General features: G+C 56.5%; 1 protein-coding gene across 1 annotated transcript; it reads left to right on the plus strand.

Moving 5' to 3' along the window:
• The first annotated feature begins 2887 nt into the window (after positions 1-2887).
• HBEGF (heparin binding EGF like growth factor) lies at positions 2888-9523 on the plus strand. Its single transcript, XM_085236773.1, has 6 exons — positions 2888-3051; positions 3156-3344; positions 5523-5700; positions 7705-7860; positions 7970-8062; positions 9017-9523. Exons 1-5 carry the CDS (start codon positions 3009-3011, stop codon positions 8040-8042), a joined length of 639 nt encoding a protein of 212 aa, XP_085092899.1. The 5' UTR covers positions 2888-3008; the 3' UTR covers positions 8043-8062; positions 9017-9523.
• The last annotated feature ends 2289 nt before the right edge of the window (positions 9524-11812 follow it).

Genomic DNA, 11812 nt, shown 5'->3' on the forward strand with positions numbered 1-11812 from the left:
GGGGCAAAGCTGGCATGGACATCTCGGTACCCTGCGGGGGCAAAGCTGGCATGGACATCTCGGTACCCTCGGCGCTCAAGCCGTGCCCTGGAGCTGCCGGAAGGAGTCGGGCAGAGGCGGCGGAGCTGAAGGCTGCGATGGCCGCGAGAGACCGCAGGAGGGAGCCCGGGGGGAGCCGGCTGCCAGCGGGCGCCGCGGGGCGCTCCTGGGCGCGGCAGGAGCTTGGGCGCGGGTGGCCCGGGGGCAGCGGACCCCCGCTCCGCCAGGATCCCCGTGCAGCCGTCCTACCCGCCTGCTGTGTGCCGCGCCCCCGTCTGTCCACCCCCACTTTGCCCTTGTTTTAGTGCTGGCCCTTTTCTCCCGTTTCTCCGTCTGCCACGGCTCGATTGCCACGTCTCAGGGAGCTGAGCGCTGCCCTCGGGGCTGAACTCAGTCACCCGCGTTGCCACCCGAGCTGCACTCTGCGTACAGCCGCGCTGTTTGCTCTGCGATAACGGCGTTTTCCTAAGGAGTGTGCCAGGGCGCACAGCTGGGCGGTGTGCAGCTGCCAGCGGGGCTGAAGGGCTGCCAGGCTGAGGGGCTGCTGGCTGCAGAGTGGGACCAGGCTGGCACCTGGGCACGAGCACAGCGGAGGCCATGGAGCTGCTCCCAGCGTGGTGCCTGCCTCATCTGGACCTTCCCAGAGCAGCCCCAGGGAAGCGGAAGCGTGGAATGCACAAGTGGTTTTGCCTCCGGATTTGCTGTATTCAATATGGGGCTGCAAGGAACCAAAAGGGAACTGTAAACTTCTTTATCTTTCCCAGAGTGTGTACTCAATGTATTTGATGTATCTTTGAGCTTGGCCGCTGCTGTGGTTCCTCCGGAACAGCCAGTTTTTTCAGCCATTTCCCTCTGTCTGCAAAAGATCTTTTCACACATCAGATAGAGAAAAGAGCGGTTGAAGAGCAGTGCAGAGGGAAAAGTGTTTGCAAGGACACTGGAACTAGCCCAGGGCCAGGAATAGCACCTGGGAGCACTCTTGTCCTGCCAGGCCCAGCAAGTGCCCCATTCGGCTGCGTGGGCCACCTGGAGCAAAAGCCACTTCCAAGGGCACAGCGGCACCTCTGCTGACCTCGGCGCTGCCTTTGCACTCTGCCAGGTAATTCAAATGCACCTCCTCCTGTATGCCTCAGCTGCACAAGGTCGTCCTAGAAGATTCTGGTGACAGGGAATGGGCAGGGGAGAAAATTCCTTCCTGAGGCAGAGACATGACTGGGGAGGGAGGTGCGGGAGTGGTGGAGGTGCTGTCACTTGGAGGGTCAGCACGGCAGGAGCTGCCGTGCAGTAACACACTCGTCTTGCCTGTGCTGCCTTTGTGCCAAATTCTTAAAGGCTGGTGATGCCCAGAGGAGCCGGAAGGAAAACCATCCAGCAAACAATTCATAAGTCAGGTCTGAGCAAAGCAGAGGGTGTGAGCCAGGGGGTTACCAAATCCTGCAGTATTGCTTGGAGACAACAACAATCACAGGAATATTTAATCATGCTGCTGCTGTGCTGTGTGAAACCGAAACTGGCATCAGGGTTTTGGGCCTGAGAATTTGAGCTACCACCAAGAACAGTGCAGGGCAAGTGGCCATGCCAAATGCGACCTGGAATGATGCCTACCACTGCACTTGCCAAGTGTTTGGCATCACCAGTGTTTTCTGGCCTGTCACCTTGGATGAAAGTAATGCCAAACACAACACAACCCAAAGTGGTTCTCAGGGTGGTAGAGGACACAGACTGCTGGAGCAATGGGGCCAGTAGCCAAGGCAACCTGCTGACATGCCACATCATTTGGGGAAGCCACAGGTCCACATGGTTAATGGCCCCAGCATCCAGGCACAGAGGTGGCTCCATGGAGTCACAGGGAGCTGAGGCTGGTGGGGACCTCTGGGTTCATCTGGCCCAGCCAGGCCCCAGCAGGGCCACCTAGAGCAGAGTGTTCAGCATCCATTCAGCTTCAGCGATCTCCCAGGAGGAGACCCCACAGCATCTCCAGTCGCTGTGCCAGCGCTCTGCCACCTGCACAGCACAGCAGTGCTGCCAGACAGTCAGAGGCAAGCGCCTGTGTTGCACTGTGTGCTCTTTGCCTCCTGTTCAGACACTGGACACACTGAGAGGAGCCTGGCTCTGTCCTCTGTATGCACTCCTATAAGTATTTATGGGCACTGATAAGATATCCCCTGGGCCTCCTCTAGGCTGAACACTACAGCCCTCTCAGCCTGTCCCATAGGAGAGGTGCTCCAGCCCCTTCAGCCTCTCCGTGGCCATTTGCATACTCTCCATTTATGTCCTCTCCATTACCTCTGCAGGCTGGCATGCAGAGCTGTCTCCCATAGACACTGAGTGGTAACAGGGAAAGAGTCACACAGCTGAATCATAGAATCACAAAGGTTGGAAAAGACTGCTAAGATCACTGAGTTCAGCCATTGACCAGTCCCCACCGTGCCCACTGACCACATCCCTCAGTGACACATCTCCATGTTTCTGGAATTCCTTCAGGGATGGTGACTGCACCACCTCCCTGGGCAGCCTGTGCCAGTGCATCACCATGCTTTCTGCAAAAAAATGTTTCCTAATATCCAACCTGAGCGTTCCCTGGTGCAACGTGAGGCCTTCACCTCTCGTCCTATCGCTAGTCCTCTAATGCTTGCCAGCCCCAGTGCCAGTGCCAAGGAGGAGGTTTCAGTTTCGTGCCGTTGTGTTCTGCTTCCAACACCTCGCGGGCGGCGCTTAGCGGAGCCCCGCTCCTCTCCAGACCGCTTTCCACGATAGTATTAGGCTCCAGTGAGCATCCTGCGGCTCCTCGCACCGCAGCAAACCCCGACGGAGGCGGCCCCGCGGAGCAGCCCTTCCCGGAGGAGGGGCGGCCCCCAGCCCCGCCCGGCCCCGCCCCACCGCCTTCTACCCGCGGCGGGGCCGTGCGGGCGAAGAGTTGCTGCGGAGCGGGGCTGAGCTGTGCGGCTGCCGGGACGCTGTGCCCGGCCATGGACGGGCGGGCGGTGCTGATCCACGCGCTGCTGATGGCAGGTGCGGAGCTTGGGATCCGGCTTCAGGGGGTCCCGGGAGCGGGCGAGGGGTGCGGTGCGTTCGGTCCCATCTCATCCTATCTCACCGCGCCTCGCCCCCCGCAGTGTGCTCGGCGGCATTAGGCGGGTTCGGCCGCGACGGTCCGCACGGCGAGGCGCTTTACAACGAGGTGCTGCTGCACGAAGACGGCGGCGTGGCGTCGGTCCCGGCCACGGCCCCGCTGCTGGAGGGCACCGCGGAGAAGGAGAGCGGCGGAGCGGCCTCGGGGGACGCGCTGAGCGAACTGCCGAGAGGTACGCGTGGGCAGCGGGAGAGGGAGCGAGGGGGGGACTTCGGTCTCGAGGGATTCCCGGGGGGCCCAGCGGAGCTGCCGGCGGGGCCTCGGCCGGAGTGGAGGGCGGATCTGGCGGCGGCCGCGGAGCGCCGTCGGGGGCATTCGGGGCTGCGCGTCGGGCTCCGGCGGCCCTTCGCTCCGTGCCGGAGGTCTCGAGCGCTCCCGGGTGAGGCGAGTGGCGGCCCGAGCTCGGCCCGGGAGGGGAGAGCCGTGCCGGGGCAGCCCCGGGTCGGCGGGCCGGAGCCGCTTTCCCGAGCGCGACCCCGGCGGCGGGGGACCGCCGTGACTCACCGCCGCCCACGCGCGGCTGCTTTTTATGCCCCCGGTTCGTCAGCGCAGAGTCTCGGCCGGGGTGGCGGGGGCGCCTCCCGCTGTAGAGCGCTCCGAGCGGCCGCGTTCCGCTCCTCTCCCCGGGTTGGGGGCGGGGAGCGTCCCGGGGGCTGCGTGCGGATGAGGGGAGCCGCGTCTGCCCGGCCCGGAGCTCGGTAACCCGGCACATGGCGGTGTGCGCTCAACCCCGCGTGGGTCACCCTCACCTTGCTCTGCCCTGTTCCCTCCTCGTCGATTTTCTGCCCTCTGCTGAGTGTGAGCTCTGCCGAGCTGAGCAAAGCCCCCTCCCGTAGGAGACCCGGCCCTGGGAAGCTCTGGGGGATCTCCCCCTACCCCCGGGGGGGCAGTGTGGAAGTGAGGGGCAGTGAGGTGGTCTCTTCCACGCATCCCACCAGTGCTGGTGGCTCTGAGGGCAGCAGTAGCCTTGTGGAGCGCTCCCTCAGCACCTCAAATTGAGCAAACAAGTCTGCGCGATGTTGAAGTTCCCTTCCAACCCCCTGCTGCAGCCCCCCTGGACCCAAAACACCAAGGATGCTGTTGGTATCCCCCTACATGCCTAGGCTGGAGCAGTTTTTCCACCTCTGACTTCCAACACAGGGCAGAGCCCTGGGATGGGAATGATGACAGCAGAGGCCCTCAGTGGGGTGTCTGGAGGTGAGAGGACAACCCTTGCCCTAGAAGAGCTGCCTGCAGCCTGGTACCTCCCTTGCGCTTGGGGGTTTCTCCAAGCCCTGGTTTCCTGGTGTATCAGTTTCCTTCTTCATCCTTGAAGGATGTTGAAGTTGCGCAATGACTTCCTAGACGTGCAGATGGAGTTCTGCAGCACCAGAGGCTCATGCGTGGGGAGGAGGAGCTTGCCGAGGGCTTGCTGTGTGAGGGATCTGCTGGGCAGGAGCATGGAACCAGCTGGTTTGATGTACTGCCCGCTGCCCTGTGTCCCCTCCCCAGCTAGCACAGCGCTCAGCTCCTGTTTCCACAGTGTCACTGTGGTTACTGAGTACTCAGAGTGCTCAGGGAGAGTTGAGCAGTCCCTGTCTAAGCAGTGAGTGCCCTCTGTTATCGGCAGCCTGCGAGGCTGCCTGAGGGGCTTACTCCGGCACCTGCTCATCTTAAGTTATTCTAGTATGTTGCTGGTTTGCCCCGTGTCTGTAGGGAGTGTGCAAGGAACTTAGTGCTCCAGTTCCCATCAGCCTGGCAGGGAGCTGGCCTCAGACCAAACCCCACCAGCTTCTGCCCTGCTATTAAAGAATACCTCTACAGTTCATAGGAATGCTTCCTTTGCTGTTTGCTTGGTTTTGCAAAACCAAAAATTGACCTGGCTTTGCCCTTTTAATCCTGCTCTTGTCCTGTGTGCAAGCATGGTTGTAACCACAGGAAGGAGCATCCCTCAGGGCCATGAATGGACTCTTATAAAAGGCTAGGGAAATAAAAGCCAGATAACGGCTCAATTAGCAATTTGTGTGTGTGTGTGTGTGTGTGTGTGTGTGTGTGTGTGTGTCTGTGTTCAGTGGAAACTGGTGGGCATAATGGCAACATTTGAGATGCATAAAGCTCTGTTTTTACCCTGGTTTCTTGATTACTTGCTCCTTTATTTCCTTTAGAATTATTTGTATGAATCAGAAAGGCCATGATATTTGTGAAAAACTGGAAAGATGGAAAAACCTCTGCTTGGGGGCAGACAAAACAAAAGGCTGCACAAATGCCAGGCTTGAGTTGGCCACAGCCACTGAGGCTTTGCTGCTTTGCCTTGTCTTTAAATGACAAACTGAGGTGACCGATGTTTTCTCCTTTTGAAATTGTTTTTCAGTTGCCTTCCTGTCAAAGCCTCAAGGCCCAGTTACTCCCAAGAAGAAGGGGAATGGGAATAAAAGAAGAAAAGGAAAAGGCTTGGGGAAGAAGAGAGACCCATGCCTGCGGAAGTACAAGGATTTCTGCATTCATGGTGAATGCAAATACATCAGAGAGCTGGGTGCTCCATCCTGCATGTGAGTGAGTGCTGCATGCCGGGGAAGCCTTGTCATTGTTCCTTGAATTCTCCAGGCAGCGCAAAGGAAGAGCACGGGATATTTTTAGTGCTTGTTCCCCATTTGTGCAGGGATTGCTCTGACTCCGTGTCCTCTCTGCACACTGTGCAGCTGGAAGAACACTGAGAAATTTTGGCCTGGATTTGCTCCTTCAAGCAACCATGGCTTTGCCAAAATCCATCTGTCCTTAGGGTGGAAGCTCCAGCACCCCTTGCCTGCAGGGTGTCAGTCCATCAGCTCTTGCTGAGCTCAGCAGAGGCTGTGGAGTTTGGAGGAGGCAAAATCGCTGTGGGGGCCAAGTTACTGGCAGATGCCTGGAAGTTGACTTCCCTTCAGCTGTAGTTAGGCCCAGAGAAGTCACTGAGCGCCTAAGCGGACGGGATGGAGGCAGCTTCTTGGGAGATGCTCTGACAAAGCTGTGTGCTGATGGCCCTCTAGCCCTGAGGGATGGGACTGTGTCTGAACAAGGGTGTGTGTGTTCTCTCTCGCACCCTGTGGGGGGGGGGGTGCAGGTGGAGAGCAGGAATTGGAGGAGGCAAGCAGAGAGGAGAAATAGTTTGCTCACTGCCTGGGCACCTGACCCAGCACTGCTGCCTCAGGAGGTGGCCAAGGGTGTGCGCCTGATCCCTGCTGACGTGGGCAGAGGTTGAGCTGGCGGATATAAGAGGCTTTGTTCTTTGCTATCAATCCCCTGAGCCACCCAGCTTGGAGCCCAGGGAAGATAATAGTTCCCTGGCTTACAGTGCCCAGCAGCTCTCACGCCTGGTGGTTTGTGGGGATCAGGGCCTGCACAGCTTGGAGTTCTGTGCCTGGAGACCATCAGAAAGTTGTTGTTGGGCCCTTCAACAGGGCTCTCAGGACTGCTCCAGGATCAGCTGGGGCTCTTGTTCCGCTGTGAGGCAGGCAGCAGCGCCAATGCACATGGGGCTGGGACAACCACATTGTCTTCCTAGCAGGTGTTCCCTTAGTTCCAGAGGCCAAAGGGGGACATATAGAGATATGCAGATGTTAGGGATATTCCACCCTTGGTGCTGGCATCAGCCCACCTCTGGGATGTCCTTAGGAAAAACAGCCCCATCCCTTCTGTAACAAGGCCTCATGTCTGTGACTGGTGTCAGATTGTGGCTGCTTGCCTGGCCAGTGCTCTTGGTGGCTGGAGCACACAAATCACAGCTGGTTTCAGTTATGCCAACTCTGTCTCAGGCTCTTCTTAATGTCTGTTCCCTCTGGCAGATCCTGGGGCTGAGGCTGGGTACTGCTGGGTGGAGTGCTGGAGGCACGGTGCCCAGCTATACTGCATGAGTGGGAGTGTTGGCATGCAGTGGTGTTAAGAGGCCCTGGTGCTGTGCCCCAGGCAGCACAGCTGGATGTAGGGAGGAGCTGATGTTGCTGCTTGGCACTGCACAGCATTGGTGGTGCTGGGTGGGTGCTGGGTGCATCCAGCTGGTCACACTGGCATGCCTTGGCTCACAGGGAGGGCTTGGGTGGCTGCCCCACAGCTCTGACGAGGATCATTATTTCTGGTATGTGAGCAACCTCCCACCTGCCTGTTGGCTAAGAGCAGGGGAAACCTTGCTCCAAGCAAAGCACTGAGCCCTAGGCTTTCTTCTCCCACATGCTGCAACCTGACTCACACAGCCCACTGCTGTGTGCTCCAGAAACCTGCTTATGGCAGCCTGCTGGGTTCTCCTGTGTCCCTACTCTCTGTCCCTCTGAGACTTAAACTGACCTTGCCAAGAGTCTTCACGTGATGCTTGGGATATGGATGCAGAAGCAGCAGAACTTTCCAGTATCAGCAGGCAGTGGTGCCACCAGATCTGAAAGTTCAGGGTAGGGTCTGTGGGGAATGGGTAGGGTGCTAGCAAGGGCTGAACAGAGGCAGCTTTCTTTGTGCTTAGGTGTAAGGGACCCAACATCCCACTGCTTGGCCACCACCATTCTTAAAATCTGTTCTTTTCCCCCCAGATGCCAGCCAGGATATCATGGAGAGAGATGCCATGGCCTCTTGCTGCCTGTAGAGCATCCCCCAAGCACGTATGACCACACCACAGCGCTCGCTGTTGTTGCAGTGGTCCTGTCCTCGCTGTGCCTTGTCATCATCACAGCCTTGTTGATGTTCAGGTGGGTGGAATGGGGCTGTGCTGCTGGAGCCATGTCCCCAGGAAGGCTGCATGTAGGAGTGGTGGGGGCGGCTGCTCCATTCTCTGAGAATCTCTGCTTGGCCTCACAGGTGTCACAAGAGGGGTGTCTATGATGTAGAAAATGAAGAAAAAATAAAGCTGGGCATCACTGTGAATCACTGAAGATGCCAGGTGCTGGTGAGGTGAGCCCTTGCTGGACATGGGGCTGCGGTGGGGCTGGGGTACTGCTGCGTGCTGGGAGCTCTGCTTGTTTTGCTGGCTGGGACCACTGTGTGATCCTGTGCTAGAGCCAGGCATGAGCTTGATGTGTTTGGTAGCCTGAGAGCCTAGGCTGTCCTGCTTGGGCCCAGCCATCTTTGCTTCTCATTCAAACCCCTTTCTTTTGATATTCCTGACCTTTCATTATCTAAAAGGGAGCTACAGTAAAATAGGGGACAGTCTGTTTAGCAGGGTCTGTGGTGATAGAACAAGGGAAAATGACTTCAAGCTCAGAGAGGGGAGATTTAGGTTAGATATAAGGAAAACATCTTTTACAGTGATGGTGGTGCCCAGTGACGTGGTTGATGCCCCGTCCCTGGAGACTGTCAAGACAAGTCTGGATCAGACCCTGGGCAAACTGATGGAGCTGTGGATGTCCCCATGCATTGCAGTTAGACTAGATGGCCTTCAGAGGGTCCTTCAATTCTAAGGGTTCTATGATTCTATTGCCGCCTTCTTTACGTCCCTCCTTGGGCCTGTTGCTGCATGGTTTGGTGACATTTAGCAGTAGTGAAACTGCTTTCCCTGCCTTCCCCGCTGCCCCCCCACAATTTGTTCTGTACCCTGTCTGATCCTCTGAGTCATTTCCCCTCCTTAGATATTGCCTCTATTTATATACATATATAAAAAGCTTCCTTTTCCCTCCCCCTTGTTCTTTGCTCATTACTTGTTCCAACTTAATGCCTTGCAGCTGGGCATGGGAGTGCCCCATGGCGTTTCTCTGTCACTGTGGCTGGGTGTGCTCTTCCTATGTGGCAGTGATCACCGGGTGCTGGGGTGCCACCAGCCTGCCTCAGCTCTGCTCCAAATCCTATGTGTTAGATGAAGCACTAAGTGCATAGCCAGGCTGTGACCGTTTCTTTGATGCTGTATTTCAGGGCTTGGCACTGATGCAGTTCTACCTCCTGGAAGATGTGAGCCGCAGAGCTAGCCCCGTCCCTGGGACCCTGCAGCACAGCAGGACGGAGCCGCTTTGGGGCTTGCCAGGCAGCGGTGCCACTGCAGGGAGCTTCGGCGACCTCCAGGTGGAGGAGGCTGGGAGCAATGCTCTCGGGCAGGCTCTGAGCAGAGCCGGCCGCGTGGGGCTCTCCAGCGACTTGGGGCCGCCCACCGCAGTGCATGCAGGGGAACAAACTGTGAAAGGCTTGGAGAGCAGGCTCGAGGCTTCCGTAGGCACAGGAGGGGTGGGAGGGTAACAGCTATTTAACAAGAGAATGTTCCTTTTAAATTATATATTTATTTTAGATAAATTGTACATACTATTTATATTTATTGGAGGTCTGTCTCTGCACCCTTTGTGTAAGCCAAGATGATCCTTGCGTGGGTCAGACCTCCTTTATTTTTTAAGTGCAATGTAATATTCTAATAAATAACTTTGTAACAAACACTTGAGTTGTTGATTTAAGATGTGAGATGAGTCAGGTCTCCAAAGGCTGCAGGTAACAACTTGCCCATTCCGGTGGGGTACTAAAACCACCCAGGAGCATCTGCGGGACGTAGCACAGATCTCAAGCCTGCTGGCCTTGGGGTGCAGCAGGGCAGCTCCTGCTGCAGTACCCCACAGAGGGGGTGGGTTATGAGGAGTTGGGGTGTGGTCTGCCCTGCCCCTTGGAGCCTGCAGCTGTGTCAGCCCCACATATATCTTGCTGGCTCGTGAATGGGTGTGATTCTTGGGTACCTGCAGATGAAGCAAAGCCTCATTAAGTTCAGACACTCTAATCTAAATTCAATGCAGGCAGGAATTCGTAGTAGTTTTTAGTCAGCATTTGGCTGGAGATGCTGAGTTGGAAGTCGTAGCTGCTCTGCAGGAGCTGCTGGGTGCACTGAGGGCTGTAGTCACTCAGCATTTTGGATTGTGATTCAGAGCCCATTTCTGATTCTGCTGTATAAATGATTCCCCGATTTACTGTATGTCTTCTTCCTTGGCCTTGTATGGGAGGAGCGGAGAGATGTGAAGCAGACAAAAAATGGCTATCCCACTGCAGAAAATCTGCTTTCCTCCAGGCCGTTTTGCTTTTGTAGATATCAAACTTTAATTTCCAAAAGGGAATGCTAAGTTATGTCTTTCTGTTCATGCCCCTACAATGTTGGGCATTGTTAAAGTAAGGGCAGTAAGTAGTCTGCAAAGGGTTTGTGTTTTGGACAAGTTTAGCCCAAACTTAGCTCCAGCAATGCATGGAATAATCTCTGTGCTCAGCTGCTACCTGGGGAAGGGATTGTGGGTTGCTTAGGAAGTGATTTACAAGTTCAAATCTCTGGTAAGGCAAAACTGGGTGTGGGCAGGGGGAATGAAGCAATACCTGGGCTCTGCAGAGCTTCCCAGGACAGTTGTGGCAGATGGGAAGTGGGTTCTTAACAGGGTGTATCCATGTGCATTATCATCTGGAGAGCAAAAGCCCCTGGCAACTGCAGGAAGCCAAGTTACTAGCTCTGCCTTGCACAAAGCCTAATGCTGGTTTAATGAGATTCCCAACTTGGACCTTTTCAATGTCTGTTAAATAACTAACATCTTCAGCTACTGAGCAGGAGGCCCTTTTGTTATACCTCACCTTGCTGCACCTCAGCCTCCCTGCACTGCTCTTGCACCTGGCTCCAGCCCAGAGCACTGTCCTGCTACTCCAGGCAGCTCTGCTTGACCCAGGCTGGCACCATTGAAAATAGCCTAGCTGGAATGTTTTTCTGTATACGACTGGAATTTTTGTGTTGATTTTTCTCTGTATGGGAAGGCGTGAGGAGGAGGTGCAGGAGTGTGGGTGAAAGCCTTTGCAAACCCCAGCTAGATGAACAGCAAAAATTGCTGACTAGGGATGAGCAGGCTCAGAGTGCTCCGCACAAAGAGGAGGGAAGCACAAGGGATGCATGACTGCTGCTGCGATCCCATCTGTGATGGGGCAGGCGCTGTCTAGGGGCAGCAAGCTGAGGGACAGTGTCCCAGCCCTGGACCTGCCTCATGTAGATGAGACTGGGAGTAGAGGAGGTGCTCCCTGTGGTGGTAGCTCTGAGGGCCATGGGGCCATGTCATCATTGCTATTCTGCCCAGAGCCCTGCTGCCCTCTACATGTCTGCCATGCAGGCCTGCACCTTGGTCTGTGGGACAAGCAGGGATGTCCAGATATCAGGGATGGTAATCTAACAGAACAGGAAATGGGAACATTCAAAAGTGTAGAGTGGGAAGATGGCTGTCTCTGCCTCTGGGCTGGGAAAGGATAAGAGTCCTGTGGATACCCAGAAAGGTCAGGGATGAGGCCCCATGGAGCAGCTCTGGCTGCACTGTGGCACCATAGCAGCATTTCTGTCACCATCTGTGCCACCACTGGATCCTGCTGAGCCCCAGGCACGGTGCAGGGAAGGTGAGCCATGCAGCAGAGGCCTGTAGGCAATTCTGCAGGAGCCTTGTGATCACTCAGGCCTCTTACTTTGGCAGCTAGGCCTTGCCCTGGCCGCACACCAGTATTCCCACAAAGGGGCTCAGTGGTGAGGTCACATCAAGGCCCCTGGGTGCCTGCCCCTGCTCCCCCAGCCATGGACCCGGGATTACAGGCAGGGGCCTGGAGCAAGGTACTGAGCCCTGTCACCCAGCCTGCCTCCCTCAGGTGCTCCGTCCCTGCTGGCACTCTTTGTGCCCCAGCACAGAGCCCTGCGACCTGCAGCATACCTCCTCCTCCATGAGCACT

This window comes from Meleagris gallopavo, chromosome 15, assembly GCF_905368555.1.
Source record: "Meleagris gallopavo chromosome 15, MGAL_WU_HG_1.1, whole genome shotgun sequence".
Lineage (NCBI taxonomy): Eukaryota > Metazoa > Chordata > Aves > Galliformes > Phasianidae > Meleagris > Meleagris gallopavo.